A 27585-nucleotide genomic window follows, 5' to 3' on the forward strand; every position below is an offset into this window, starting at 1 on the left:
TACTACAAAAAGTCTCTAGAGGGTCTGAAAAGTCGCTAAATATAGTGACAAAGTCGCTAAGTTGGCAACACTGGTTTCTCTCTCCAAAACTGGACCCAACTCAGCACAAGAGGACAGCTCTTGGAAATCTGAAACGGCTTATAAGCCAGTCATCATCATGGGCTAAAGAATCATAATGGTCACGGAAAACGCGCTTTTGGCGAATTCGGCCATTATCAATATTTTCCAGTAATGCCAACGCTGCCATCTCCCAAGAACTCCTGCGCAATATTTAATGCATGTTTATATAATCTAGGCTAAGTGGAAACACATTGAATGATTATTTCAGTAAGGCAATGAAATTATCTGATTAATTTACTTTATTTTACCCAATGAGGGCTTACTACAATGTGTGCGTAAATGATATCTTAATAGTTGTAATTTCAATGCATCACCTCTAAGTGTCGCTAATTGATGAAAACACATTAGAAACATGCGTACGCCTGAAGTGAAAGTGTCGTGGGGGTACACACCTTCTCACGTTCAAATCACACTTAGTAAATCTGACTGTTTGCGTGAAACATAGTGTACGCAATGTTTTTATACGTACATGAGGCCCCTGGTGTGGAGCGCTTGCCCACTGAATCTTCATGCAAAAGTGGACTTTGTCCTGTGCATTTTATGACTCACATCGTCACTCAGCAGCTCCGTATAACTCAGCCCACAAACGAGAGCAGGAACCCACAAACGAGAGCAGGAACCTTCGTCTGCAGCGTCACCATCCTCCCCCTCTGCATTCTGCATCACCTCATCCTCAAGAAGTTCTGGATCTACACCACTACAAAGCACAGGGGTTAGATGATGGAGAGAAGATCTGTCCAGAGTGAACCCTCCTGTTCTATTATTAACCAAGTGTCAGTGTAGGAAGGTTCTGCCCCAACAGGAGACTCTCAGGTACCTGTTCAGGAGTTCTGTTAGCCTCTGGGAGTCCTCCACCAACTGACGATGACGCTGTAGATTAAGAACAGGCATTAGGACATGGACTTTATGGTGTGTGTGTGTGTGTGTGTGTGTGTGTGTGTGTGTGTGTGTAGAGGGGTGCGAGTGTGTGTGTGTGTGTGTGTGTGTGTGTGTGTGTGTGTGTGTGTGTGTGTGTGTGTGTGTGTGTGTGTGTGTGTGTGTGTGTGTGTGTGTGTGTGTGTGTGTGTGTGTGTGTGGAGGGGTGCGAGTGTGTGTGTCCCTTCTTACTCTCTCTGCCACTTGCTCTTTGAGAACCTCAATGGGCACAGCCAGAAAGCTCAGTGCATTCTGGGAATTCCTGAAAAACCTCGGGTCTGGTGCCTGAGATGTAAGAGAGCTCATTTTGCATTTTGATCTACTACATGTGTCGAATTCAGTACACAAGAAATAGAACAAATCATTAGATGCATTCATTAGTATTCTTTTGAAGCATTAATTTCACTGTGGTTTGTTATAAGAGAATATGTGAGAATTTCAAATTTCCTTGTACAAGGATGCACGTTTTGCAAATTAAAAGAAACAAACCTTGTCAGTAGGACTACATGTATAATTTACAGCAGAATGAAGTATTGTTTTGATAACAAACCTTGTCAGTAGGTCTACATGTATAATTTACAGCAGAATGAAGTATTGTTTTGATAACAAACCTTGTCAGTAGGTCTACATGTATAATTTACAGCAGAATGAAGTATTGTTTTGATAACAGACCTTGTCAGTAGGTCTACATGTATAATTTACAGCAGAATTAAGTATTGTTTTGATAACAAACCTTGTCAGTAGGTCTACATGTATAATTTACAGCAGAATGAAGTATTGTTTTGATAACAAACCTTGTCAGTAGGTCTACATGTATAATTTACAGCAGAATGAAGTATTGTTTTGATAACAGACCTTGTCAGTAGGTCTACATGTATAATTTACAGCAGAATTAAGTATTGTTTTGATAACAAACCTTGTCAGTAGGTCTACATGTATAATTTACAGCAGAATGAAGTATTGTTTTGATAACAAACCTTGTCAGTAGGTTCAAATTCAATGCTGCTGCCCCCTCCCCCTCCCCCGATTGCCTGCAGAACTTCACCTGTAGCTTACGGATAAACTGAGCTGAGCAGTTCACATTTTACAGCACCATTTAATACAAAATGATCCAGTTATTTGATTCTATATTACTTATTTATTATGTTAAAATAAGGATTTCAAGTCTTTTCAAGTCTTAAAGCTCAAGTCCGATTCCAAGTCCAAGTCAGTAAAGGTAAAGTCCAAGTCAAGTCGCAAATCTTCAGTGATGTTGTCGAGTCAAGTCACAAGTTATCAGTTTAGTGACTCGAGTCCAAGTCATGTGACTCGAGTCCACACGTCTGACCATTACAATAACATCAAAAGACAGTAACAGTGATGACTTAATAAAATCAGTCACGTCTGAAATAATGCTAGGAGATGTAATATTAACAGTAATGAGAGTATGTAATGTGAAAAAATTGATTATATTCATGTGTGATTCATATTAATCATGTCCAAGCAGACACTATGACACAGTCTGTGTGTGAAGTACTGCTTGCACTGCTTAGTAATTAACTGTGACCATATTGAAGATGTTTTTCTGTAAGACTGAAGTTTTCTGTGCAGCAGCAGAGTTAGTGATAATACTGCTTATCCATTTCTATGCACCCAAGGTTGAATCCCAGGGAAACTGATAACTGCCCTGGAAAGCAGCATCCTTAGTTTTTCTACACACACACTTTGACTATAAGAATCTGGACTGAGAGAGACAGTTCAGAGTTACTGCATGAAGCGTAAGCTTCACATCATACTTTATACTTTTATATTTTGTAACTCTCTTGCTATCAAATAAATAGTGCTTAATATATTATAAGACCTCCACTTCTGCTCCATCAATTCCACCACACAAGTTAAGTGTCTGGTGTGTATATTCAGTAGGAGCTACAGGGCAGACCAGTTCAGACACTCATTTTTAATTTTAGCATTTCTATATTCTTCTTCTTCTTCTTCTTCTTCTTCTTCTTCTTCTTTCGGCTGCTCCTTTTAGAGGTCGCCACAGTGGATCATCTCCCTCCATCTTGCCCTTTCCCCTGTCTCCTCTACTGTTACACCAACCACCTCCATGTCCGCCTTCACTGCATCCATAAACCTTCTCTGAGGTCTTCCTCGTCTCCTTCTGCCTGGCAGCTCCATCTCCAACATTCTTTGTCCAATATATTCACTAATCCTCCTCAACACATGTCCAAACCATCTCAGCCTGGCCTCTAGTTTTATCTCCAAACTGCTCCACCTTCACTGTCCCTCTGATCTTCTCATTTCTAATCTTGTCCATCCTTGTCACTCCCAATGAAAATCTCAACATCTTCATCTCCACCACCTCCAGCTCAGCCTCTTGTCTTTTAGACAGAGCCACAGTCTCCAGACCTACATCACAGCAGGTCTCACGACTCTCTTGTAGACCTTCCCTTTCACTCTTGCTGCTATTCTTCTGTCACACATCAGCCCTGACACCCGTCTACACCCACTCCATCCTGTCTGCACCCTCTTCTTCACCTATTTTCTGTACTGTCCATTGCTCTGGATGGTTGCCCCAAGATATTTGAAGTCATCCACCTTTACCACCTCTACTCCTTCCATCTTCACCTCTCCACCTGCCTCCCTCTCATTCACACACATGTATTCTGTCTTTTCTCTACCGACCTTCATTCCTCTCCAGTGCAAACCTCCATCTCTCCAGGTTCTCTTCACCTGCTCTCTACTCTCACCACAGATTACAATGTCATCTGAAACAGAATCTGAAATACAGAAACCAGGAGAGGCATGGTGCAAGCAGAAGTAAGGAGCAGAGAGGAGGAGAAGCGAGTAGCCAGAGCAGTGCAGCAAGGTTCCCAGGGAGCCTGGACAAAATGGGACTTGCCCAGGTGCAACGTCACATGGAGGGATCTGTGGCGCCTGGAACCCTATCGCATCTCCTTCCTATTACGGTCTGTTTATGACACCCTCCCCTCCCCAGTACATCTGTACACATGGGGTCTAAGAGAGGATCCACTTTGTAAGCGACAACAGGGGGACCTTGGCCCATATACTGTCCGGGTGCAAAACATCGTTAACCCAGGGGCGGTATAGATGGCGCCACGACAAAGTACTCCTCTCACTGGCAGACACAATAGAGTGGGAGAGGGTCAAAAGACCAGCCAATTCAACCGCACAGAGAGCCATCACCTTCGTTAAAGAAGGAGCTAGACCTGCACAAACCACCAAAAGGAAAAGAACTAGCATTCTCCACGCCACAAGTTCCTGGGAGATGAGGGTGGATCATGGGAGGAGGCTGCAGTTTCCGGAAGTGGTGCAAACATCCCTCCGCCCTGACATAGTGCTGTGGTCACCCAAGGACCAGAAGATAATCCTGGTTGAATTGACAGTACCATGGGAGGAGGGCTGTGAGGAGGCCCACGAAAGGAAGACTGCAAAGTACCAACAGCTGGCTCAAGACTGCCGAGATAGAGGCTGGCAGGCATGGGTCTTCCCTGTGGAGATAGGGTGCCGAGGCTTTCCAGCAAGGTCTGCATGGAGTTTTCTTTCTGCCTTGGGAATGGATGAGAACAGCAAAAAGCAAGCAGCTCGCAGGATGGGGGAGGAGGCAGAACGTGCCTCATGCTGGATCTGGAGCAAGAGAGAGGAGGAAAGCTGGAAGCCAGGAGTAGATGGGCAGTGAGCTGGCCACTCGCTGCAGGCCCACCAACTGGAGGGTGTTGTGGTTAGGACCGAAACACCCAGAGGAGGTTGGACACCACCTGATGACATCTGCTCCTGGCCTAAGGCTCCAGCTACCTATTAAGGTAGCTGAGGAAGGCACCTTCTGTGTATTAAACAAGAACATCATGGTCCATGGAGCCTCCTGCCTGACCTCATCTGTCAACCTGTCCATCACCACTGCACATAAGAAGGGGCTCAAAGCTGATCCCTGATGTAACCGTACCTTCACCTTGAAACCATTAGTCACTCCAACTGCACACCTCACCACTGTCTCACTATCCTCATACATGTCCTGTACCACCCTCACATACCTTTCAGCCACACCTGACTTCCTCATACAGTACCACACTTCCTCTCTTTGCACCCTATCATATGTCTTCTCCATATCCACAAAGACACAATGTAGCTCCTTCTGACCTTCTCTGTACTTCTCTACCAACACTCTCAATGCAGAAATTACATCTGTGGTACTGGGTATGAAACCAAACTGCTGCTCACTGATCTGAACCTCTTGTCTTAGACCTGCTCCAACAACTCTTTCCCATACCTTCATGGTGTGGCTCATCAACTTTATACCTCTGTAGTTACTGCAGCTCTGTACATCACCCCTGTTAGTGTGTGTAAGAGTGTGTGGGCTGTTAGTGTGCGTAAGAGTGTGGACTGTTAGTGTGTAAGAGTGTGTGGACTGTTAGTGTGTGTAAGAGTGTGTGGACTGTTAGTGTGTGTAAGAGTGTGTGGACTGTTAGTGTATGTAAGTGTGTGGACTGTTAGTGTGTGTAAGAGTGTGTGGACTGTTAGTGTGTGTAAGAGTGTGGACTGTTAGTGTGTGTAAGAGTGTGTGGACTGTTAGTGTGTGTAAGAGTGTGTGGACTGTTAGTGTGTAAGAGTGTGTGGACTGTTAGTGTATGTAAGAGTGTGTGGACTGTTAGTGTGTGTAAGAGTGTGTGGACTGTTAGTGTATGTAAGTGTGTGGACTGTTAGTGTGTGTAAGAGTGTGTGGACTGTTAGTGTGTGTAAGAGTGTGGACTGTTAGTGTGTGTAAGAGTGTGTGGACTGTTAGTGTGTGTAAGAGTGTGTGGACTGTTAGTGTGTGTAAGAGTGTGTGGACTGTTAGTGTGTGTAAGAGTGTGGACTGTTAGTGTGTGTAAGAGTGTGTGGACTGTTAGTGTGTGTAAGAGTGTGTGGACTGTTAGTGTGTGTAAGAGTGTGGACTGTTACTGTGTGTAAGAGTGTGTGGACTGTTAGTGTGTGTAAGAGTGTGCGGACTGTTAGTGTGTGTAAGAGTGTGTGGCCTGTTAGTGTGTGTAAGAGTGTGTGGACTGTTAGTGTGTGTAAGAGTGTGTGGACTGTTAGTGTGTGTAAGAGTGTGTGGACTGTTAGTGTGTTTAAGAGTGTGGGGACTGTTAGTGTGTGTAAGAGTGTGGACTGTTAGTGTGTGTAAGAGTGTGTGGACTGTTAGTGTGTGTAAGAGTGTGGACTGTTAGTGTGTGTAAGAGTGTGTGGACTGTTAGTGTGTTTAAGAGTGTGGGGACTGTTAGTGTGTGTAAGAGTGTGGACTGTTAGTATGTGTAAGTGTGTGGACTGTTAGTGTGTGTAAGAGTGTGGACTGTTAGTGTGTGTAAGAGTGTGGACTGTTAGTATGTGTAAGACTGTGGGCTGTCAGTGTGTGTGTAAGAGCTACTCAGGTGTGTAGTGAGGGGGACACTGTAGACCAGTAGAAGTTTCCATGATGAGACCTTCTACCAGTCAAGACCAGTGGGACAAAGCTACACATCTTAATGCAGCTCACACACTTCCTGCTTCTGCGTGACCTCATCTGTCCTGATTCACTAGAATGTGTTTGTACTTCCTGGAGATCAAAGCAGCTAAACTGGTTGTGGGTAAAAAGTCAATGAGACTGAAACCAAACTTTCAATCTGATGATGGACTGGAGACAAAGAATGTGGAAACTTCACTGCCAAAATCAACACACACACACACACACACACACACACACACACACACACACACACACACACACACACACACACACACACACACACTACAGTTCATCTCTGTCTCTACTTCAGTCACATCCTTCCATCTCTCCCCACCCCCTCTCTCCCTCCCTCTCTGTCTGTCTCTCTGTCTCTCTCCCTCCCTCCCTCTCTCTCTCTCTCTCTTCTCTCTCTCTCTCTCTCTCTCTCTCTCTCTCTCTCTCTCTCTCAGTGTTAATCACCTCAGTCACTCCTTCATGTGGGATGTGGTTCGTTGTTCTGTGGAATCAGGAACCAGTTTTTGTTTATCTGATGAAACACTGACAAGTTTCAGACTTGGAACTTTCATTATCAGCCTTGAAGTGTAGTGAAGTTTATTGTAATATTTCTTGCATGGCCTTGGTGTAATATACACGGGTGGTGTTGATTCAGAAGGATGTGAGAGAGTCACTCATGATGTCCACAGCTGTGTTCACTGTCCACTTCAGAGTTTTGTGAACAGAGACAATACAGTTTCCACACCAGACAGTGATGCAGATACAGATGATCAGGACACTCTCAGTAACTCCTCTGTAGAGCGAGGTCAGGATGAGGGAGGGGCCTGCTCACCTTATCACAGTAAGTGGAGACACTACTGTGATTTTATTGGCCAGGGACATGGGGTGGGAGCAGGGTTTAATTTGAGCCGGATCCTGCCGGAAGAGGATACGGGAACTCTTCATTTTGAAGGGTGCGTTCTGGGAACTGTCTGACTCGATCCGGTAACTTTCAAGCCTACTGATTATAAGTTATGAAGAAATCTGTCTGCGTTTAACCAATTAATTGAACAAATAATTCTATAAAAGACATTTTTTAAACACAAGATCCACATTCAGGCTTCCTAAATCACATAAGAGCTCTCCCTTTTAGCGATGCCTTTCCGCGTCTCCCCCATAAAGCCCCATAAAGAATTTGACACGGCAAGTATAAACACCTCCACAGTTCACGGAGATTTGCGCAAGATGGCCAGAGTCGCGCTCTACGGTCACTCGCGAAATCCACCCACCCCTCACACAGCCCTAGTCCAAAGTCATGGGCATTTTTATTATTATACACAAAAATATAATGAAACAATACAAATAAATTGCAAATCAGTTTTAAGGTTTATGTGGGTCATTAATAATAAAATAAAATTATTTATTACATTTTACAATGAAAAATAGAAATGGTTGATGGGAAATAAAATTACGTAAATCATTTAAAAGTAATTTATAAAAACGAATTGACTTGTTATTTTGACATTTGTGCGCCTAAGCGTTGCATTTTGTGTGCGATCCGGTGACATTGCTGGCCTCAGTGACCCCGTGTCTCATGCCGCTGTTTTAGTAAATTAAGCACTGAGTGGGCAGGACATTGTATGGACAGTTTCTCCTTTAATTTATTTTAATTATTCTCAAACACTTTGTAATTGCTCTCAAACATTATTTGTAAAATTCTGATAATTATTTTTAATATTCATTTTGTACATGTGTACACACTTTATTTGATTTTACATATACTTGATCTGATATGTGAGTGAAATGTGCTCAAACTTGTTTGTCTCTTTCCAAAGAAAAGGAAAGTGAAGGATTATTTCATTCCGTACTCCAGCAGAGCAGAGAGTGTGTATAGGTGTGTACAGTTGTGTTTAAGAGTATATTATAGTGTAACAAAGATATTAGACTGTGAGATTCTGCAGTACTGACATGGAGATGATGTGAGTGTGTGTTGATGTGAAGCTGCAGTACTGACATGGAGATGATGTGAATGTGTGTTGGTGTGAAGAAATGCTGCTGTAGTCCTGGATGATGAACTTTTCTACCTGGAGACTCTCAGAATGATCTCAGGAAAAGGTAACACTGCTCTCAGCTTTATGGGGGATGTTAACACTGCTGAACATGACTGTGGATTTGACTTGGTCAGAGTTTGGAGACAAGAAGTGTTTAGTGAAGTGAGTGATCTGCTTGTTACAAATTTGAGTCTGTCTGATGAAACAGGACCAGTTTACAGACTGCAGAATATGAACAAGCTGTTGTGATCAGAGCATTAACTCCTACTTACACAGGCATGAATCTACATCTAACCACACAAACACACCGGTAAATGCTGTGTGTTAACATGCAGTTAAGTAGTAGCTGAAGCGTTTGTTTCTAATATTGAGGTGACCAGCAGATGGCGCTAGTATGACAAACCAATACAACTGTTGAGGAGGCGTTTGTAATGTTTGATTTTGTCCAGGCTCTTCTGTCTGTAGTTCTGTTATTTATTATTCAGATCTGGAGAGACACACCAGCACATACTGTACTGTTATTTCCTCCTTACAACATTTCAGCTCCACACCATCTACACACTAAATATCAACACACTAAACACAGTGATGGTCTTTGTCAACATGCAGTCCATACAAATATACATCAGAGATCAGGGGGCCCTGGCTGGCCACAATCAGTTGCCTTAAAACAATCAACCCCCACCTCACAACTAAACACTTTCCTTCTTTCCTTCTTTGACACCAAAGTGTCTAACATGCTAATTGGCTAGTCAGCACTCTTGAAAACACTCATGAAACACTTGTATCCCAATGGTGCTGTAAGAAAGAAAATTAAGGAAAATAAACCAATATGATTCAGTAGTGACTGCATTAAGAAAATTGAAATTATTGTACAGTATTTTCCAGACTATAAGCCGCTACTTTTTCCCCACACTTTGAACCATGCGGCTTAAAACGAGGTGCGGCTTTTTTGTAGATTTTTCTTCACCTGTCAGGGTGTTGTTTTTATGTACAGATCAAATGATAACAATTCTGTATAATACAGTGCAATAGTGATAACAATAATTGGGGTTAGGTGGACCATAAGAAGATAGGAGAAGAGAGAAAAGAGGAGGAGAGAAAAGAGGGGGAGAGAAAGTAAAAAGGGAAAAGACAGGAAGGTCAGGGGAAAAAAAACCCAGCTCAAATGACCACTGTAATGATTCACCAACTGCTGCTCCTAAAAGAAGAGCAGAAATGACTGTGATGTATGTGTATGTGTGTGTGAGTGTGTTTGTTTATGTAAGTGCAACATAGGATAGATGTACGGAATGCACTTAATAGCAAGTGGAGTAAGTTGCGACAACATTCCCCCAGAGGCAGGCAGAGAAAGACCCAGAATCCCACCTGCCCATGGCCCCTCCAGAAGCTGTGGAGTCCCAGGGCCGCACTTCCCAGTGGGGAGCAGAAAGTTAATCAGGTGGTGGGTCAAAGTTGTAAATCTAAGAAGAAAGTGCTGAATTACATTTAGCACATGCAAGCAGCAGGCACGACGGAGAGTGTGTTTCAAATTTCAACTACCTGGCAGAATCCGACTCCCCTCATTTATCCCCACGCATAAAGACGCTACAGATGATATTCGGGAGTTACAGTGATTATAATTTGGTTCATTGAGCACTCTAGTTTTGTCCTAACTAGATATTTAGACATAATACTGCTGTAATACTGAGAAGTCATGTGGTCAGAGGTGAGCCAGTGTGGCTTTGGACATAGATAATGCCATGCCATGTGCTGTGATGTATAATTAAAGTCTAGCTCTTATTTATGCAAAGAAACGTATTTATGCACTTGAAATGTTACAGGCACCGTTCGGAAACTGATCAGTTCAGTTAAATGTATTCAGTTCAGTAGATACAGTATATGTGGCTTTTAGCCCGGTGCGGCTTATACAACATTTTCCTTTTTTTTTTAATACTTTGTAGGTGTGGCTTAGATAGATAGATAGATAGATAGATAGATAGATAGATAGATAGATAGATAGATAGATAGATAGATAGTGAGGTGTATTTTTCTTCTTTAGCAATGCTGTGATGATGAATGAAGAAGTCTCCGCCGACACTGTCTTAGTTGTCAATAATAAGTTTATTGTAAAAAAAAGATCAGCATCAAATCAAGCACCTAGGTCTTGCTTGAGAGAGGTCTCGGGCCAATTGTGAATCTCCTCTCCCGAACACTGCCAGTCTACCCATATTTATATGCGAGTTACACAAAGGAGGTCTGATGCCCCTCACATCTGTAAACTCTATCATATCATCCATCATGAAAAAGAAAAGCGAGTAGGGTGAGAAAGGGCCCACCAGACCTTTGACCCCTGAACTAGGGCCCCTTTTCCCCTAAACCAAAAAACATATGTAAACCACATTCTTCAACCTCTTTGTCCTGCTCAACTGAACATAAGCAAGAAGAGAAATGAATTTTAGACCAGTTAGTTTAAACTTAAACACTACATAATGTATTACATAGGCACAGACACTACATATTTCCCCCCTTCGAGACTACGCAGAGTCTCGAAAACAAGAAAATTTCATATTTGTTACATGTCATACATTTTCGTACCAATCACATTATAACAACTCCTCATACAGTGCTTCCTACAGCACACTTAACAATACAACATCTTGTGGAGTGTAAGAGCAAAAAACCTGTCAGGCAGATATCTTTCTTGAAATGTCCATCAAACAATCTAGACAGGAAAATTCTCTTACGGCCCCTCTGCCTAGGCGACCACATAAAGTACTCCAGACTAATTTGAAAAAGGAAGATATTTCAAGCAAATGAAGTAGTTATATAGCTTAACAAATACATATAGAAACCTCAGAAAATAAAGTCAAAATGTTCAAATCCAGGCTGGTCGACCCATCGGACCTGAAATTCGAACCTTTCCTTACCTAGTTACCCCTTTCCCTAGCATCGAGGAAAAAACAAAACATCTGAGGTCCCACATGTACTCATCCAACTAACAGAAACATCATCCTATATCACCATCAACCATCATATTTGCTCATAGAATACATTCAAAACACATGATTATACTTTATTCAGATTAATATTATCACACAATCTACTAGTATGCAGATGTATATACGAAGGAAACCATATTGATGTGTCACTCTGCAGCTCCTCAGCAGCTTGACTCTCAGTGTAGTGTCGACAGCCTGTGGACTCTGGACACCATCTCTCAGCATCCTTGTTCAGAGTCCTTCTGTATTGTCCTTTTTTTAGCTCCTGAACCCCTCATAGCAGCCTTCCCCACTATTTGTTCTGGAGGGGAAGAAAAAACACAAACCAGTATCTTTGCAAAAACAACAGATGTATGTGAATTAAACATCAAACACAGACTTAATCCTATATGGAATGCAAAATTCACCATATCATACTTTCACACTCCAAATTATAAGTCACTTGTTCCATTTCCCCCCTACACACACTCACACACTCTATTGTACTAAAAACTACTAGAATACTAAAAAAACAACAACAAATGTCAAAACAATAAATGTGAATAAATATCAAAATGGATACTTTTCCACTAATTCACCTTCTATCACCACCTCCTCGTCATCACCTATATCAGACCTCTGCAACAACGGCATCTGAACTGAATCTCCAGGCATCACAACTCCAACCCATCTCAATATCATAGCCTTCGCAAAGGTCAACACCAGCGTACAACCACAAAACATCACAAACAATGATAGGAGAACCGCTATCAAAATCTGAACCATTGCTGCTCCCATAGATCCTAATCTCTCTCGCAACCAGGCATTCGCAGACCATCCAGCTCCTTCAGATGGACCAAACGCATCCCTAATGTTCTTCAACGCATCAATAACACTAGTCATATTATCAGAATTATCAGGAATCAAAGTATAACAGGCATCTCCAGTTAAGTTTAAAGCTACACACAAACCTCCCTGTTTGGCCAAAAGATAATCAAGAGCCATGTCATGCTTCAGCAACGTCAGACGGTGACTCCTTTGAGTATTTGTCAAATGATCAAAACCCTTTATAGTTTCATCTGCAAAACCCTGTAGGGTATATGTAATATTATCAATATGATCTGCCAGAAATGTTACACCATACCATGGAAATAAACCTATACCCCACTTCTCTCCTAGACTTATCCTCCAATGGAAGGACTCTACCTCGTGAAATTGTGCTAGTTCTCTTCTTGGCCTATCTCCAGAAACAGCATCAGAGTGATCCTCATCAGATCTATTCCCTCTCTGAACAGAGAAAACCTCATACGGAAGCTTTAACGTTGCCATGTAACAGCATCCTGTCCATCCATGCGGCAAAAATATATATGCCTTATCACCACAAATCCACCAAATATCTCTGAAATTTCCTATGGTCACATTCACAGGCAAAACTTGATTCTTTACCATTAATGTCATACCCCGTCTATGATGTGGAACCTGAAAAGTTACTTTATGCAACTCATCTTTTGTCTTTCGTTTATAATTACTCAAATCCATCATATAATTATCACAGTCTGATATGCCCATAAACCTTCCCGGTATGTTATGCGTAGCATTAGAACAAAAACAGTCTTCAGCCGCTACCTGTTGCACATCCATAGCATCAGGAACCGCTGTCATCACACTATCATCCTCATCAAACCAATTCATATATGGCAACTCTTCCAGCCAAGAGCAATCATACCTAGGCTTAAACAAATACTTAGACAATGCCAGCATAGTAACTGTAGATGAACGTTGTTGAACTAACAACCATGATAGCGCAAAAAACTGACACTCAGCAAGTAGTGGTTCTGGTACTGTCTCCAAAATTGAAGGCCATGTGCTTGGCGTTGGCACTTTCACCACACATGGACATTTCAATCTCCTTACTGATTTTACAGAATGAGTTAATTGCTGAAACCATAAGTTCCTACCTGCCCATTTGTCTGCAATTTTTAACACTGAAGAATCAAATCCAAAAGCCTTCCACTTAGCCTCTCTCCTTCTTCCTGTTATCCAGCAGCTGTATTTGATTAAGTTTTCTTAGAATCTCTTGATCTTGTTCTTTCTGGTCATGGTCTTTCTTCCTGTATAGCTCCACTTGATGGGCTATATGATCTGTATAAACACCCTTGGTCATACTTCCAAGACCAACTACTTCTGCCAGTTTACTTCTTACTGGTAAGGGCAGCCCCTTCTGTATTTTTGCTCTCAGGATTGACTGCTCCATTTGATTCATATCTGGATCACGTCCTGTGACATTCCTCCACACTTGATGTGCTCTTGACACATAGGCTCTTGGGTTCTCTTCCTGTCCCAGTGGCTCAATGAGAATATTATCAGGATGTACGTTTGTTGGAAATGTATCTCTCAGTGCTCCCCACACTCGTCCTCTATTTGCAGAAAACAACTCAGGATCATTCACAGCAGTTCCCACATATCTATTCAGTCCAGCTTTCAGTATGATCTCTTCCATAGCTGGAACCCCTAGGAGATTAGCCAAAAGTCTCTTAATGTCTCCTATGGCAGGCTGCGTCCCCACCATGATCTCTTCCAACTTTGAAATCCACGGATGTGCTCCATCTTGAAGAGTAGGCAACTTCTCAAGTATGTCTGACATATCAGTATTCTGCCAGGGCTTGTACTCCATACTCTGCCCTCGAATGATGACTGGACACATCTTCTCAGGTCGCTTCCCTTTTCTTGAGCGCAATACATATTTCGCTTCTGATCTTAGGGAGCCTTGTCGCTCAACCTCCCTTGAGGCTCTCCTCTTGTCTTCTTTTGTCCCAGTACTAGATGCTGCCAGACAAGACCCTCTTGAATATGAAGAACTCCTACACTCAATATCTCCATCACTGTCTCCATTCTCACTTTCATTTGAACTTTCATCTTCTGAATCTTCTTTCCTCCACATTCTGTTTCCCTTCCTTTCCGCTCTTTCCAGCATTCTTCTGACCTCAGGGTCATATCCACCCCTGATTTCCTCCAGGTCACTTTCATCATCTTCAGAAACCATCTTCTTAACCTTCATTTTACCCTTAGTTTCCAGACTTACCATTTTCTTCTTGCTTTTAGAACTTGGATACATCTTGATAATTGTCTCCGCTTGTCCAGTTTCTATTATTTTATCATCTTCATCTCTAACATTGTAGACGCCTTCTTGACTGATCACTGGGAGCTGAGGATAGATTTCCTTAAACTTCACTTCCTTCTCATAGGGAGGGGGCTTCTTTACCAGATCCGTGTGAGAGAAAGGTGTCTCAATTTCTGACGTCAGCCGTTCCGTTTCTCTTTCACTTTTTGCTATATCTTCTGCACTTCTTTCTCTCTTTTCCTTTGCAACTTTTATCATCTTCTGTCCTTCCTTTTCAAACAACTGGAGAAACTCAAGCTCTGCATGTCTCTTCTCTTTGCGGTGTTTACCTTTCCTACCCTTCTTTTGTCCCGCCTTGTATGTAGACACAAGCACTTGCATTGTTTTGATCACATCCGGGTTAAGAGTCCCCTCCAGTGGCCATGGTTGATCTATATCAGGCCAACGCTTATTCCATTTCTCTGACATCTTTGCAATACCTTTAACTAAAGGATTATTCTTCTGTACTACATCAACAGGTGTAAGTACTTTTACCGCTTTACTGTCCTTATCCGACATTGCAACAGCTCCCTTGATTCCCTTATTATAAGTTAAACTGACTAAAAATACTGAGACTCCTTTAAGACTATTTAAAAATTTACTGACTTCCTGCCTCTTTCTTTTTTCAAATTTATTTAATTCAATTATTTAAATTTATTTACGTACTTATTTATTAATCTTCCTTTTTTCAATAAGTATTTAAAACTAATCAATTAACCAATCAATTTATTAAATTTATTTGCCACTATTTTGCTGCAATCAAAGAGAAAAAGAACACAATTTGCCAACTCCAGAGGAATCAAACCACATTAATGTACATTCACAATACTGGTCACTCCCAATCACTCTATCAAACTGTAAATAAAAGCACTTCAAATATCCTAGAAAGAAAAACAACCCCAAGGGAAAAGCATAGACTCCAGCTACAGACCAACTATCACCAAAGGAATTCTCATCCACTGCAAGACAATCACCTACTCATTACCAATGCACAACTCCCATACACCTCAATCATCATATAAACTCAAATGGATCTCCAATACAACTCAAATAAGAAGTAACCATGCACAGAGATAAACTCTCACCTACAACTCCTTACAGAGTCTAAATCAAAGTAGCCTCAAGTAACTAAAGCATCAACTAGTCAATCTGTTGCCAAGGTTTGTTCTATAAAAAGACTACACAGCATGTAGTATCTTACATACACAGAACAAGAGATGCATCTATTAAACCCCAAACTGAAAATTTTCCTTTAACAGCTTAAATGTGAAACTGGACTAGATATATCAACATTAGTGACTTTAAATGATTATACACATATATATTCAGGAAGCAGGTATTGGTCAAAAAGTTTGTCAGTAGACACACTGGCCTTTGTCAGGCTGGAGTTAGCAGACCTCAAGCAGTGGCCCCTCCTCCTTCTCCTTCTCTGACACACACACCATGAACAAACAAAGGAACAGACCAGAGTTTTAATGTCTCAACTCTCTGAGCAGCTTAACACAGTTCGCGCCGAGTTATCTTCCAACACATATATCATATGTCTACAAAATATCCACCTCAAGTAAAGTTCTATACCATACATGAAAAACTTCATTTTATTTTATTTTACTCCAAAAACAAAATGTTTCTCTATGCTTGTGCACACAAATGATCCTCCCTGATCTTTCTTTCAAAGAATAAATGTCCTTCTTTGGGGGCTCATATAATTAACTCAAATATCCTACGTCCACTCAAAAGAGGCTCATAGATTTTAACAAAGTCCCTGGAAAGAGGCTCATAAATTCTCATCTTTATTCATAGTCCTCTTTCCGAAGGCTCATGCATTTTTATTTATTTATTAATTATTTATTTTTTAACAACTCAAGTCCCCCAAAAAGGCTCATAAATTTTCTATATCATATATAACTCAACTACTAACATTTATATAGGCCTATATTTAATATAAAATCATATAATCCATGGAAACCAACTCACTCATCTTCTCACACACATCTGGCATTCCACCAAGATACGCACACACACAGAGACCAACTCAGCTCGCACACACACACACAGACAGACATCCAGGCAAAGGGACAACTCCCCCTCTAAGCACAAAACAACTCTCAACCCTAAACCAGGCATAAACTTACAAACCACTAAATCTCAAACACTCAGAGTCGACTCATTCATACACTTCCCTATAGCATGCTTTATAGCCGCTCCTTTTCCCATTTATCTTTTCTCTTACATTAAAAATTTTTGCTACCATATGAGGTGTAGACAATTCAAATGTCAGGCTGCTTCGAACACAGCTCGTCAGCTAATGTTGAGTGGGAACCTACAATGAATCTTAACGCTACACCACCAGTTCCATTGAACTGACCTGAAACTCACCTAGTGACTTTCCAGGATTTTGGCCCATCTAACATCGCCTCCCAGAGGGCTTTAAACCAAATCTGCGGCTTTTCCTTTAACTTTTAACCTTTAACTCTTAAACTCATTTCTCATTATCTCTTTACCTTTTCCTCTTTAATCCTCTATTTATGCTTATTAGTAGCCAATTGCCCTGGGCCCAGGGTTACCACTAGTCTCTTTACTTTTAACCAAATCAGACTATATCACAAAGCCAACTTTCATGCAGTGACTAATGTACACATGTCTTACTGTTAAGGAGTCAAGGGCCCAAACAACTTACTCTCGCATGGTGTTATTTAGCACACTGTTATCATTACTAGTTACGCTATTCTACACTTAAACCATTTCCTATTCTTTACTTCAACTTTATACCTTTATCTTCACTATTTCCCATTCATCTCTATTCCCATATTTCAACATATGCACCACCATAATCCCCAAATTTAGAACCCAATTTTAAACGGAGAGTTTCTCTAACAGCAACACAGCATGGCACATAAATGATTCTTCTCGGTGCAACTAGACAGCAACCACACAACAGCCCTTACGAATAAACCAACACCCAAAACACGTGAGAAACCAGCTCACCCGTTTGCCGGCTTGGTGCAGGAATAAATGCGCAGAGGTCGTCCGGCAGCGCTGTCAGTCACAACACGGTCCCATCTGGGGTGCCAACTCTTGAGGTGTATTTTTCTTCTTTAGCAATGCTGTGATGATGAATGAAGAAGTCTCCGCCGACACTGTCTTAGTTGTCAATAATAAGTTTATTGTAAAAAAAAGATCAGCATCAAATCAAGCACCTAGGTCTTGCTTGAGAGAGGTCTCGGGCCAATTGTGAATCTCCTCTCCCGAACACTGCCAGTCTACCCATATTTATATGCGAGTTACACAAAGGAGGTCTGATGCCCCTCACATCTGTAAACTCTATCATATCATCCATCATGAAAAAGAAAAGCGAGTAGGGTGAGAAAGGGCCCACCAGACCTTTGACCCCTGAACTAGGGCCCCTTTTCCCCTAAACCAAAAAACATATGTAAACCACATTCTTCAACCTCTTTGTCCTGCTCAACTGAACATAAGCAAGAAGAGAAATGAATTTTAGACCAGTTAGTTTAAACTTAAACACTACATAATGTATTACATAGGCACAGACACTACAATAGATAGATAGATAGATAGATAGATAGATAGATAGATAGATAGATAGATAGATAGATAGATAGATAGATAGATAGATAGATAGATAGATAGATAGATAGATAGATAGATAGATCGATCGATCGATCTTTATTGATCCCTTTGGGAGGTTTCCCTCAGGGAAATTAAGATTCCAGCAGCATGACAGTAATAGAACAGTGATAAAATAGAAGATTAAAAAGAGATAGTAATAACAGAGATTAAGCTATTACTAATAATAATAAATACAAACACAGAATAAAAAATAAACAATACTAAAAAACAATAGAATATAAAGAGCCAAAGATGTATTGCACATGCGTATTGCACTATTTAAAATATTATTGCACTGGATATGTAGTAATGAGCCTTAAGGTTATTGTATGTAGTCCGGTTAGTGTTTGATTGATCAGTCCATTTTCCTGTGGCCCCTCCTCCCCTGCAAAGAGGAGTTGTACAGTCCAATGGCCTGAAAGACAAAGGAGTTTTAAACCTGTTGGTGCTGCACTTGGGAAGGAGCAGTCGGTCACTGAACACACTCCTCTGGTTACTGATGACAGTGTTCAGAGGATGACTGGCATCATCCATGATGCCCAGCAGTTTGTCCAGGGTCCTCTTCTCTGCCACTGTCACCAGAGTGTCCAGCTTCATGCCGACCACCGAGCCAGCCCGTCTGATGAGTTTGTTCAGCCTGTGTGTGTCCTTCTTGGATATGCTGCTCCCCCAGCACACCACAGTGTAGAACAGGACACTGGCAACCACAGACTGATAGAACATCCACAGGAGTTTCCGGCAGATGCCAAACGATCACAGCCTCCTCAGGTAGTTCAGCCTGCTCTGTCCCTTCCTGTACAGGTGGTCGATGTTACAGGACCAGTCCAGCTTGTTGTCCAGCCACAGCCTGAGGTACTTGTATGAGTCCACAGTCTCCACCTCAACACCCTCTATTAGAACTGGTTGTGACTTTGGTCTGGACTTCCCAAAGTCAATGACCAGCTCCTTGGTCTTGGAGGAGTTGAGCTGCAGGTGACTGCTGTGGCACCAGGTAGTGAAGTCCCTCACCAGGCTCCTGTACTCCTCCTCTTGGTCATCCCTGATACACCCCACTATAGCTGTGTCATCAGCAAACCTCTGAATATGACACAACTCCGAGTTGTAGCAGAAGTCCGCGGTGTACAGGGTGAAAAGAAGAGGGGCCAGCACCGTGCCCTGTGGAGCTCCAATACTGCTGGTCACAGTGTCAGACGTGATGTCCTTCAGCCTGACGTACTGTGGCCTGTGGAGCTCCAATACTGCTGGTCACAGTGTCAGACGTGATGTCTCTCAGCCTGACGTACTGTGGCCTGTGGAGCTCCAATACTGCTGGTCACAGTGTCAGACGTGATGTCTCTCAGCCTGACGTACTGTGCCCTGTGGAGCTCCAATACTCCTGGTCACAGTGTCAGACGTGATGTCTCTCAGCCTGACGTACTGTGCCCTGTGGAGCTCCAATACTGCTGGTCACAGTGTCAGACGTGATGTCTCTCAGCCTGACGTACTGTGCCCTGTGGAGCTCCAATACTACTGGTCACAGTGTCAGACGTGATGTCCTTCAGCCTGACGTACTGTGGCCTGTCAGTAAGGTAGCTGTAGATCCATGTGACCAGGCAGGGGTCCACTCGCATCTTGTTCAGTTTGAGGTGTGCTCTATAGTCAAGAAAATACGGTATTTTGCTGTAAAAAAATGTATTTGATTAAGGCCCCCAGACACAATACACCCCATCTAAACAATACACACATCTACACTATGTTTCTACACACCATCTACACACTACACACCAACTACACACCACATACCAACTACACACCACAGACCATCTACACACTACACACCAATTACATACTGCACACTATCTACACACTACTCACCATCTACACACTACACACCATCTACCATTTACCTAAGTAAGTAGTGCATGGTCATCTATGCATAGAGCCAAACTGACTCTAACTGTTTCCTAGCTATACAGACAAGAATTCAATTATGATCAGTTTTTGTTTTGTTTATTTGTTCTGTTTATTTGAGATTTTATTTCATCATCACAAAACAAACTAGCAAATAAAAACAAATAATATAATTTAAAAATAAGAGGTTATGTCATGCCTGTGACGTCATGCTCCTCCCCTGCCATTGCTCGTCACGCCACGGGTTTCCCTCACAGGGATTCCAATACCATATATGGACTTCCTGTCGTCAGACAGCGATTGAGCTCGGCTGGCTGATGTTTAGCGCGGTGATGTGAACGGTGTTATAACCGTGCCCCACACAGCCCCACACTTCAGCGTCGCGTATTGGTCTCGGTTTGGGTCTCGTACATGCTGTCCTTTACTAAGCATAATCTCTCGTTGTACCCTGTTTAGGTTCCTGTTCCCTCGTTTGTTTTCCTGTGTTGTAGTTACCTGGGGGGTATTCCACAAAGCGGGTTTAACAAACTCAAACTTAACCCTGAACTCTGAGTTGTCTTACCCCGATCTGACATACACAGAATTTTCGGTTCCAAAACGGCTGATCGGAGTTAAAGTAATCAGGGTCGCTCAACTCTGAGTAGGTTGACCCAGACAGAAGCGTGTTCACGCGTAACTATAAAAGGCATTCTTAATGGAATGCAGATAAGTAAGATTTATCATGGACTTAAACACGAAAATCAGCCGAGCATCAACTGCGTATGTAGAATATATAGATATTATTAAACGTAAATGTAATACTGTGGTAGCTGCTAGAGATAGGCAGTCAGCATGTCAAAAAATTGCCAACAGAGTTAATGCGTGAGTGAAAATGATATTTTTAGATTTAGCAGAAGGGCGCGATTATTTTATTCTCCACATTTATAATACTTTTTTTACATTTTTTACATTTTTTTTACACTACGTTTTACATTTTTTTAATTGAACACTTATCAATTCCAAGTCTAATCCGAGTGGTGTGACATCAGATAAAAATGAAGTATACGAATATAGTACAAAGTGGTATGGCTGTACATAACTATATCTTATTCTTAAAATATATTCTAAAATATATTTATTTACAGGAAAAATGAAATAATGAAACATAACCGTGAATTTGACTGTAATGTATATTAAAAGGCTACAGGGTTGGGGTGGTGCATGATTTAATGTGAAAAGCAGTGATTGCAGACCACTCCACCATCTCTGTTGTCACCTACATGCATTTAAGGTTTCTCGTCTGTGGGCATGTCAGAGATGGTAGACTGTCACTCTCCCTGGATGGTTGCAATGTTTTGTAATACCACATATGCCAATATTATGTGGCACGCCCTCTCAGGGGTAACTCTGAGCCCCTTCAGACACTGGAACCTGGCCTCGAGGATTCCTAGGGTCATTTCAGTTCTTGCCCTGGTTTTGCTGTGGGCCTGATTGTAGCGGGACTGTGGTACAGGTGCAGGATCTGAATAGGGAGTCATGAGGTAGGGCAGGCAGGGATACCCTCTGTCTCCATGAAGGAGGCTGTCTTAGTGTCCTATAATCGCACTATGGTTTTCAATTATTTAACTATTACACTGCATGTGAACAACTAGCAAAACTACCACAGGCCTACCCTGTTCAAATTGTTGTACAGTGTGGAATCATGGACGGATCCTGGACATCTGGCTTCAACATTTGTGATGAGGTGGGAAGCATCACATATGATCTTGATGGGGAGAACGGTCAGTTACAGTAGCTACGTTATTTTTGTTACCATTAAAGATAAGTACATTATTCATTAAGGATTATAAAGGTTAGTACCTGTACATTAATGCTATGGATGGATTTTCTGTTTATGTAATCGCCTTCATGTTTTAATGGTGCTGTAATAGGTAGCATATGTGGGTTCCATCAATCACTCAAGGAAATCCTTAAAATGTAAATGGAATGAAGTTTGTTATATATTGCTTCTCCTTTGCTTAATTTCTTTATTGTCCGTGTGAATTAAAGACAAACCTACGATGCTGTGGAATTCGTCTTTGATGTCCATAACTGGCTTATGCCCAGGAAACACCACAAAACTGGGCACTAGTCGTTTTAATGCCAGACATACTTTTCGGACAGACCGACATAGACAGGTTTTCCATAATAATGTTATGGATGTAAGTAATGGATTGTGCTGAAAAACGATAACGTTCATTAAAAATACTCCAAAAATGATAGTAGGCCTATGTCTATTCAGGGTTTTATAAGGCGTTCCCGATGAAGAGCTCGGCGAATAAACTGAGCTTTAATATCCACCTGATCCTCGAGGAAAGGACACGTCATGATGACGCGTTTGTAATTCATGTTTAGGTCCAAGTTAACCTGCCAGTGAGCAGGATAGCTTCAGAGCTAATAAGTTGCTATAGTAACTGACTCAGGTTCTCTCTAAGCTCAGTTTCTGGAACGGAAAACCTCAAGTTTCCGTGAATTCTGAGTTAACTTACCCAGTTTTATCGCTTAACCCGCTTCTTGGAATACCCCCCTGGTTACTTCCATGCTTTCTGTTGTAATCCTGTTCCCAGTTATTTTTTCGTGATCATTGATTTGCAGTTTCATGTTCTAGCGTGTTTCTGTTCTCTGTTGATTTAGTTTAGCCTTTATTTTTGTTGTTTGTGTGCTTCTGTTAACCCTGGATGTAAGATAGAGATCTCGTTTCAGCCCTTACCTGAAAGTGTTGCTCTGCCTACTTCCTGGTTCTGTCACGTCTCGTGTGACAGGTTACACATATTGGTATCGATCGAAACAGGTGTTATAGATATACACATGTATACATTATATTCTTCTACATAATTCATTTTTATGGCTGTTTCACCCACAGAAAAAGCCTTATTCATTATTCATATAACATGTGGTTCTTTAGTTCCCTTCAGTACACATTTATGTTCAGTTTCATTCATCATTTTCATTAAATCTGTCTGACTTGCATTTGCTTTCTTCATAGTTCTCTGCACATTCTTTCCACAAGACATTTTTGTATTGTTTTAAAGTAAAGAATAAATGTTCTGAAAATCATAAAAAGAGAACTGAAACTTTCTTCTTTCAGGGATGAAGTTGATCTGTGTGACTCTGCTGATGATGTCGGGATTTATGGATTCCAGAGCAGGTTTGTGTCCATCACACCCTGTAAAATGTGTGTGTGTGTGTGTGTGTGTGTGTGTGTGTGTGTGAAAGAGAAAGAAAGAAAAACACTGACAATAAAAGTAATCAGTGCAGTATCTTGTGTGTATATATAAGGTATTGCTGTTTCAGTTTGTAGTTCTCTATAAGCGTATTTGTTAGCAGCACTTTAAATCTCAAAAATACACACATGCAGCGTCAAAGGAAAATATTCACATCGGTCACAGATTGTAACATGGGGGGTTACCAACAGCAAAAAAAACCTTAGGATGTTCAATAGCTGGCTGGTCTACCACCACCACCACAGGGTTTTTAAGAGGCAAGAACACAAGTGCTGGGTATCTGAGAGGGAGACAAAACCTCCGCTAGTAGAATGTGGTTGACAAAACGCTCTGGCAATAGTAAAACCAGACGAAAACCAAACATAGGATGCCCAGGGGAAGAGCTGAAAACAAAAAGAACATCCCTAATCAAAAGCCATAAAACAGATAAGTGGAGATTTGAAAACTCGAGAGTGGCCTCGAACGGCACAGAGAGAAACCGGAGAAACTTGAAAAATAGGAGGAATAGGGGAACAAGTATCCCACTAAACAAGATACCAATACCAGCTGGACCTGTGACACGAGAACACTCATGAAAAGAGTCAGCAAGGAGTTGTTGAGAAGCCAGCCTATATAAAGCCAAAAGGTGTGGCTCATCCAGGTTAATTAGGCTGGATTTGAAGATCGGCTCCCTCTAGTGGTGGCTAGTGGTGTAGCCCAGGAGCCAACCCTTACACTCAACTGAAAATGAACAATCACTGTCCACATGGACATTAAACTCACACAGCACAACCATTGCTGAATAAATAGAATTTTCCAGTGTAAGAAGTTCACTGGACTGACTAAAAGTCCTATGATGTTTTAGGTAATTGGTACATGAGCAAAACACACACACAACACATAAGCACGGCAAAGCTTTTCAGACAACAAACAAACACCACGCAGACAAACACTTACCACGAGACATGACCACGAACGAAGGAAAAAGTAAAGGAGACTGGCGGCTCCTGAAAGCGGCTGGTCATTCTGTGACGGGCAGGGTGAGCGAAACAAAAAGGAAGCGATCACGCCAAGTCTCAGGGAAAATGGAGGGTTTAATGAAGAAATACAGTATGATCAGACGAGAAGTGGCAGCAACAAATGTACCAACTGCACTCTCACCTGGAAGTGATAGTGATCCAACAGTGATCCAATTCAATGTCCCAAATTCCCACTGCTAAATTACACACCAACCATGTGTGGTGTTAAATTATTAGCTGTGAAGACAGTCAAATGCGTGTTTTCCACTACGGCGATTTTAAAGTATTAGCGGCTCGCTAGGCTTGTAAACAAACCGCGCACCACGAAAATGTAGCAGTGTGTCGCCCCGTTAGTGCAGGTGAGCTCGCGGACCGGCTGGGGAGCCGCACGAAACCAGGCAAAGAGCCGCGGGTTGGCCACCCCTGATATAGATGCAGGGGCGAGGCTAGGGTATTTTTAGTGGTGCTAGAGCACCACCGTGAAGTTGCTCAGCACCCCCTGGCTCAACACATTTTTTAAATATTATATTATGCAAAAACCTTGCTCTGCACCTGCGCAATACTTTGGTATTGTGCCTCTGTGAGCACTGGGGGCTGGGCACCCCTAAAGACCAGATCCTAAAATCGCCCCTGTATAGATGTTTCATTGCATTATTTTATTTTACATTTCATATTTGCTGTTCATTACAGAGAACTTAAAGGTAGTTGGTCCAACTGATCCTGTTGTTGCTGTAGCTGGTGAAGACCTGGTTCTGCCCTGTTCTATCCAACCCAACATCAGTGCTGAAGACATGAGAGTGGAGTGGTTCAGAATATATCAGACAGACACACTAGTGCATCTCTATGAAGATTATGAAGACAGAAATGAAGATCAGATAAAGTCCTACAGAGGGAGGACAGGACTGTTTAAAGAAGAGCTACAGAAAGGCAACACCTCACTGAAAATCTCAGCAGCCCGACCTTCTGATGAGGGAGCTTACAAGTGTTTAATTCAGTTCTTGAATTGGTATGATGACATCACTGTTCATGTTGAAGTGAAAGGTAAGAGCCAGCTTTATTCTGTTTATTATTACTTACTAATTATATGCAACAAATGAATTAGTTCTCATGACTCCATAAGTGATTACCACTACAAAGACTTTATTTAAATTCACTATGTACAGTATATCAGTATTCAGAATTTTTATACACATTATACAAGTATGAATTCATAACCTGTCAAAACTGGCAAGTTTACTATATTTAATGGGGTTTAGTCTGTTTTAGCCTAACGTTACCTGAGACAAGAGTATATACACACACACACACACACACACACACAAACGCACACATTCTGCAAGTCTCTTCTGAACACTTTCATCATGTTGATAAAACATAACTTTTATCTGTCTCTTATGCTGATGTGGGTTTAAGGACCCCTAGGGATATGTTTATTATTTTGATTATGAAAATTTAATCCATTAGTTATAGTACCATCTCATCAACCTACTGTGTTACATGTGGTGCTTGCTGTATATATATATATATATATATATATATATATATATATATTGTACAGTTGTGATCAAATTTATTCAACCCCCAATGCTGCGAAGGGTTTTATGGAATTCAGTGCACATTTGTAATTGTGTTCATAATGAAATCTTACAAGGACTTGTTAAAGAACTAAATGCAACTAAGATAGCATCAATTTTTTTTGTCATAAAGTATTAAATGGCCTTTTTGTGATTTCTTCATTGACACAATTATTCAACCCCTTTACGACTACCACTCCTAAGAACAGAGGTTCATTCCAGTGTTTTCCATCAGGTATTGAAAACATCTGTGGATGTCAACGAGCATCAATCAAGCATGATAAGCACCAATTAGGCAGATTTAAAAGGACTGTGATACTCAGCTCCTTCTAGACATCTACTGGTGTGTTTCCAAGCATGGTGAAGGCAAGAGAATGGTCCCAGAAGACAAGAGAAGAGGTTATTGCTCTTCACAAGAATGGCAATGGATATAAAAAGATTGCGAAGTTGTTAAATATTCCAAGAGACACTATCGGAAGTATCATTTGCAAGTTCAAGTTAAAGGGCACAGTGGAAACGTTACCTGGTCGTGGCAGAAAGAAGATCCTGACCGCGACTGCTGTGCGCTACCTGAAGCGTAATGTGGAGAAAAATCCCCGCGTGACTGCTAAGGAACTGAAAAAAGACCTGTCAGATGTGGGCACTGAAGTTTCAGCTCAGACAATAAGGCGCGCACTGCATAACGAAGACCTCCATGCCAGAACGCCCAGACGCACCCCCTTGCTGACTCCAAAGAACAAGAAAAGTCGACTGCAGTATGCCAAAAGTCATGTGGACAAGCCACAAAGGTTTTGGAACAGTGTACTGTGGTCAGATGAAACTAAATTAGAACTGTTTGGGACAATGGACCAGCGCTATGTTTGGAGAAGGAAGAACCAGGCTTATGAACAAAAGAACACCTTGCCTACTGTGAAGCATGGCGGGGGGTCAATTATGCTTTGGGGCTGTTTTGCTTCTAATGGTACAGGAAAGCTTCAACGTGTGCAGGGTACCATGAATTCCCTTCAGTACCAGGAGATCTTGGAGGAAAATGTGATGGAGTCAGTCACAAACCTGCGGCTTGGGAGACGTTGGACCTTCCAACAGGACAATGATCCGAAGCACACATCCAAGTCCACTAGAGCATGGTTGAACATGAAAGGCTGGAACATTCTAGAGTGGCCATCGCAATCACCAGACTTAAATCCAATTGAGAACCTCTGGTGGGACCTAAAGAAGGCAGTTGCAGTGCGCAAGCCTAAGAATGTGACTGAACTGGAGGCTTTTGCCCATGAAGAATGGGCTAAGATACCCATAGGTCGCTGCAAGACACTTGTGTCAAGCTATGCTTCACGCTTGAAAGCTGTCATAACTGGAAAAGGATGTTGTACTAAGTACTAAAAAATAATGTCACTAGGGGGTTGAATAAAACTGATAATGATGTGAGCACAGTAAAGACATTTGTGGTTATTCCATCATAAATATTATGTTATGTTTGTCTAATTTATAAGTGCCTCTTTGATATAATTGTAAATAAGATGACTGAAATGATCAAAATCAATGTCAAACTGGCCAAAACACTTTATTTCAGTGGGGGTTGAATAAATTTGATCA

The 27585-nt window shown here is 41.6% G+C and overlaps 2 protein-coding genes and 1 long non-coding RNA gene across 3 annotated transcripts in view; 1 reads left to right on the plus strand and 2 right to left on the minus strand.

The window, feature by feature from the left end:
* The window catches only part of LOC143491190 (chromosome transmission fidelity protein 18 homolog), a 293927-nt gene that overhangs the window by 7138 nt on the left and 259204 nt on the right, over positions 1-27585 (minus strand). The window lies entirely within an intron of this gene.
* LOC143491232 (uncharacterized) lies at positions 724-1273 on the minus strand. Its single transcript, XR_013125141.1, has 3 exons — positions 1228-1273; positions 938-990; positions 724-817 (listed from the first exon to the last, which is right to left on the minus strand). It is a non-coding gene; the product is annotated as an uncharacterized LOC143491232 (long non-coding RNA).
* LOC143491202 (uncharacterized) overlaps positions 8356-27585 on the plus strand; it is a 106594-nt gene continuing 87364 nt past the window's right edge. The window contains exons 1-3 of the mRNA XM_076990008.1: positions 8356-8602; positions 23285-23344; positions 25109-25459. Coding sequence (XP_076846123.1) covers positions 8587-8602; positions 23285-23344; positions 25109-25459 — 427 coding nt within the window. The 5' untranslated portion in view covers positions 8356-8586. The remainder of the gene's footprint in view (positions 8603-23284; positions 23345-25108; positions 25460-27585) is intronic.

This window comes from Brachyhypopomus gauderio, unplaced genomic scaffold (assembly GCF_052324685.1).
Source record: "Brachyhypopomus gauderio isolate BG-103 unplaced genomic scaffold, BGAUD_0.2 sc72, whole genome shotgun sequence".
Classification (NCBI taxonomy): Eukaryota; Metazoa; Chordata; class Actinopteri; order Gymnotiformes; family Hypopomidae; genus Brachyhypopomus; species Brachyhypopomus gauderio.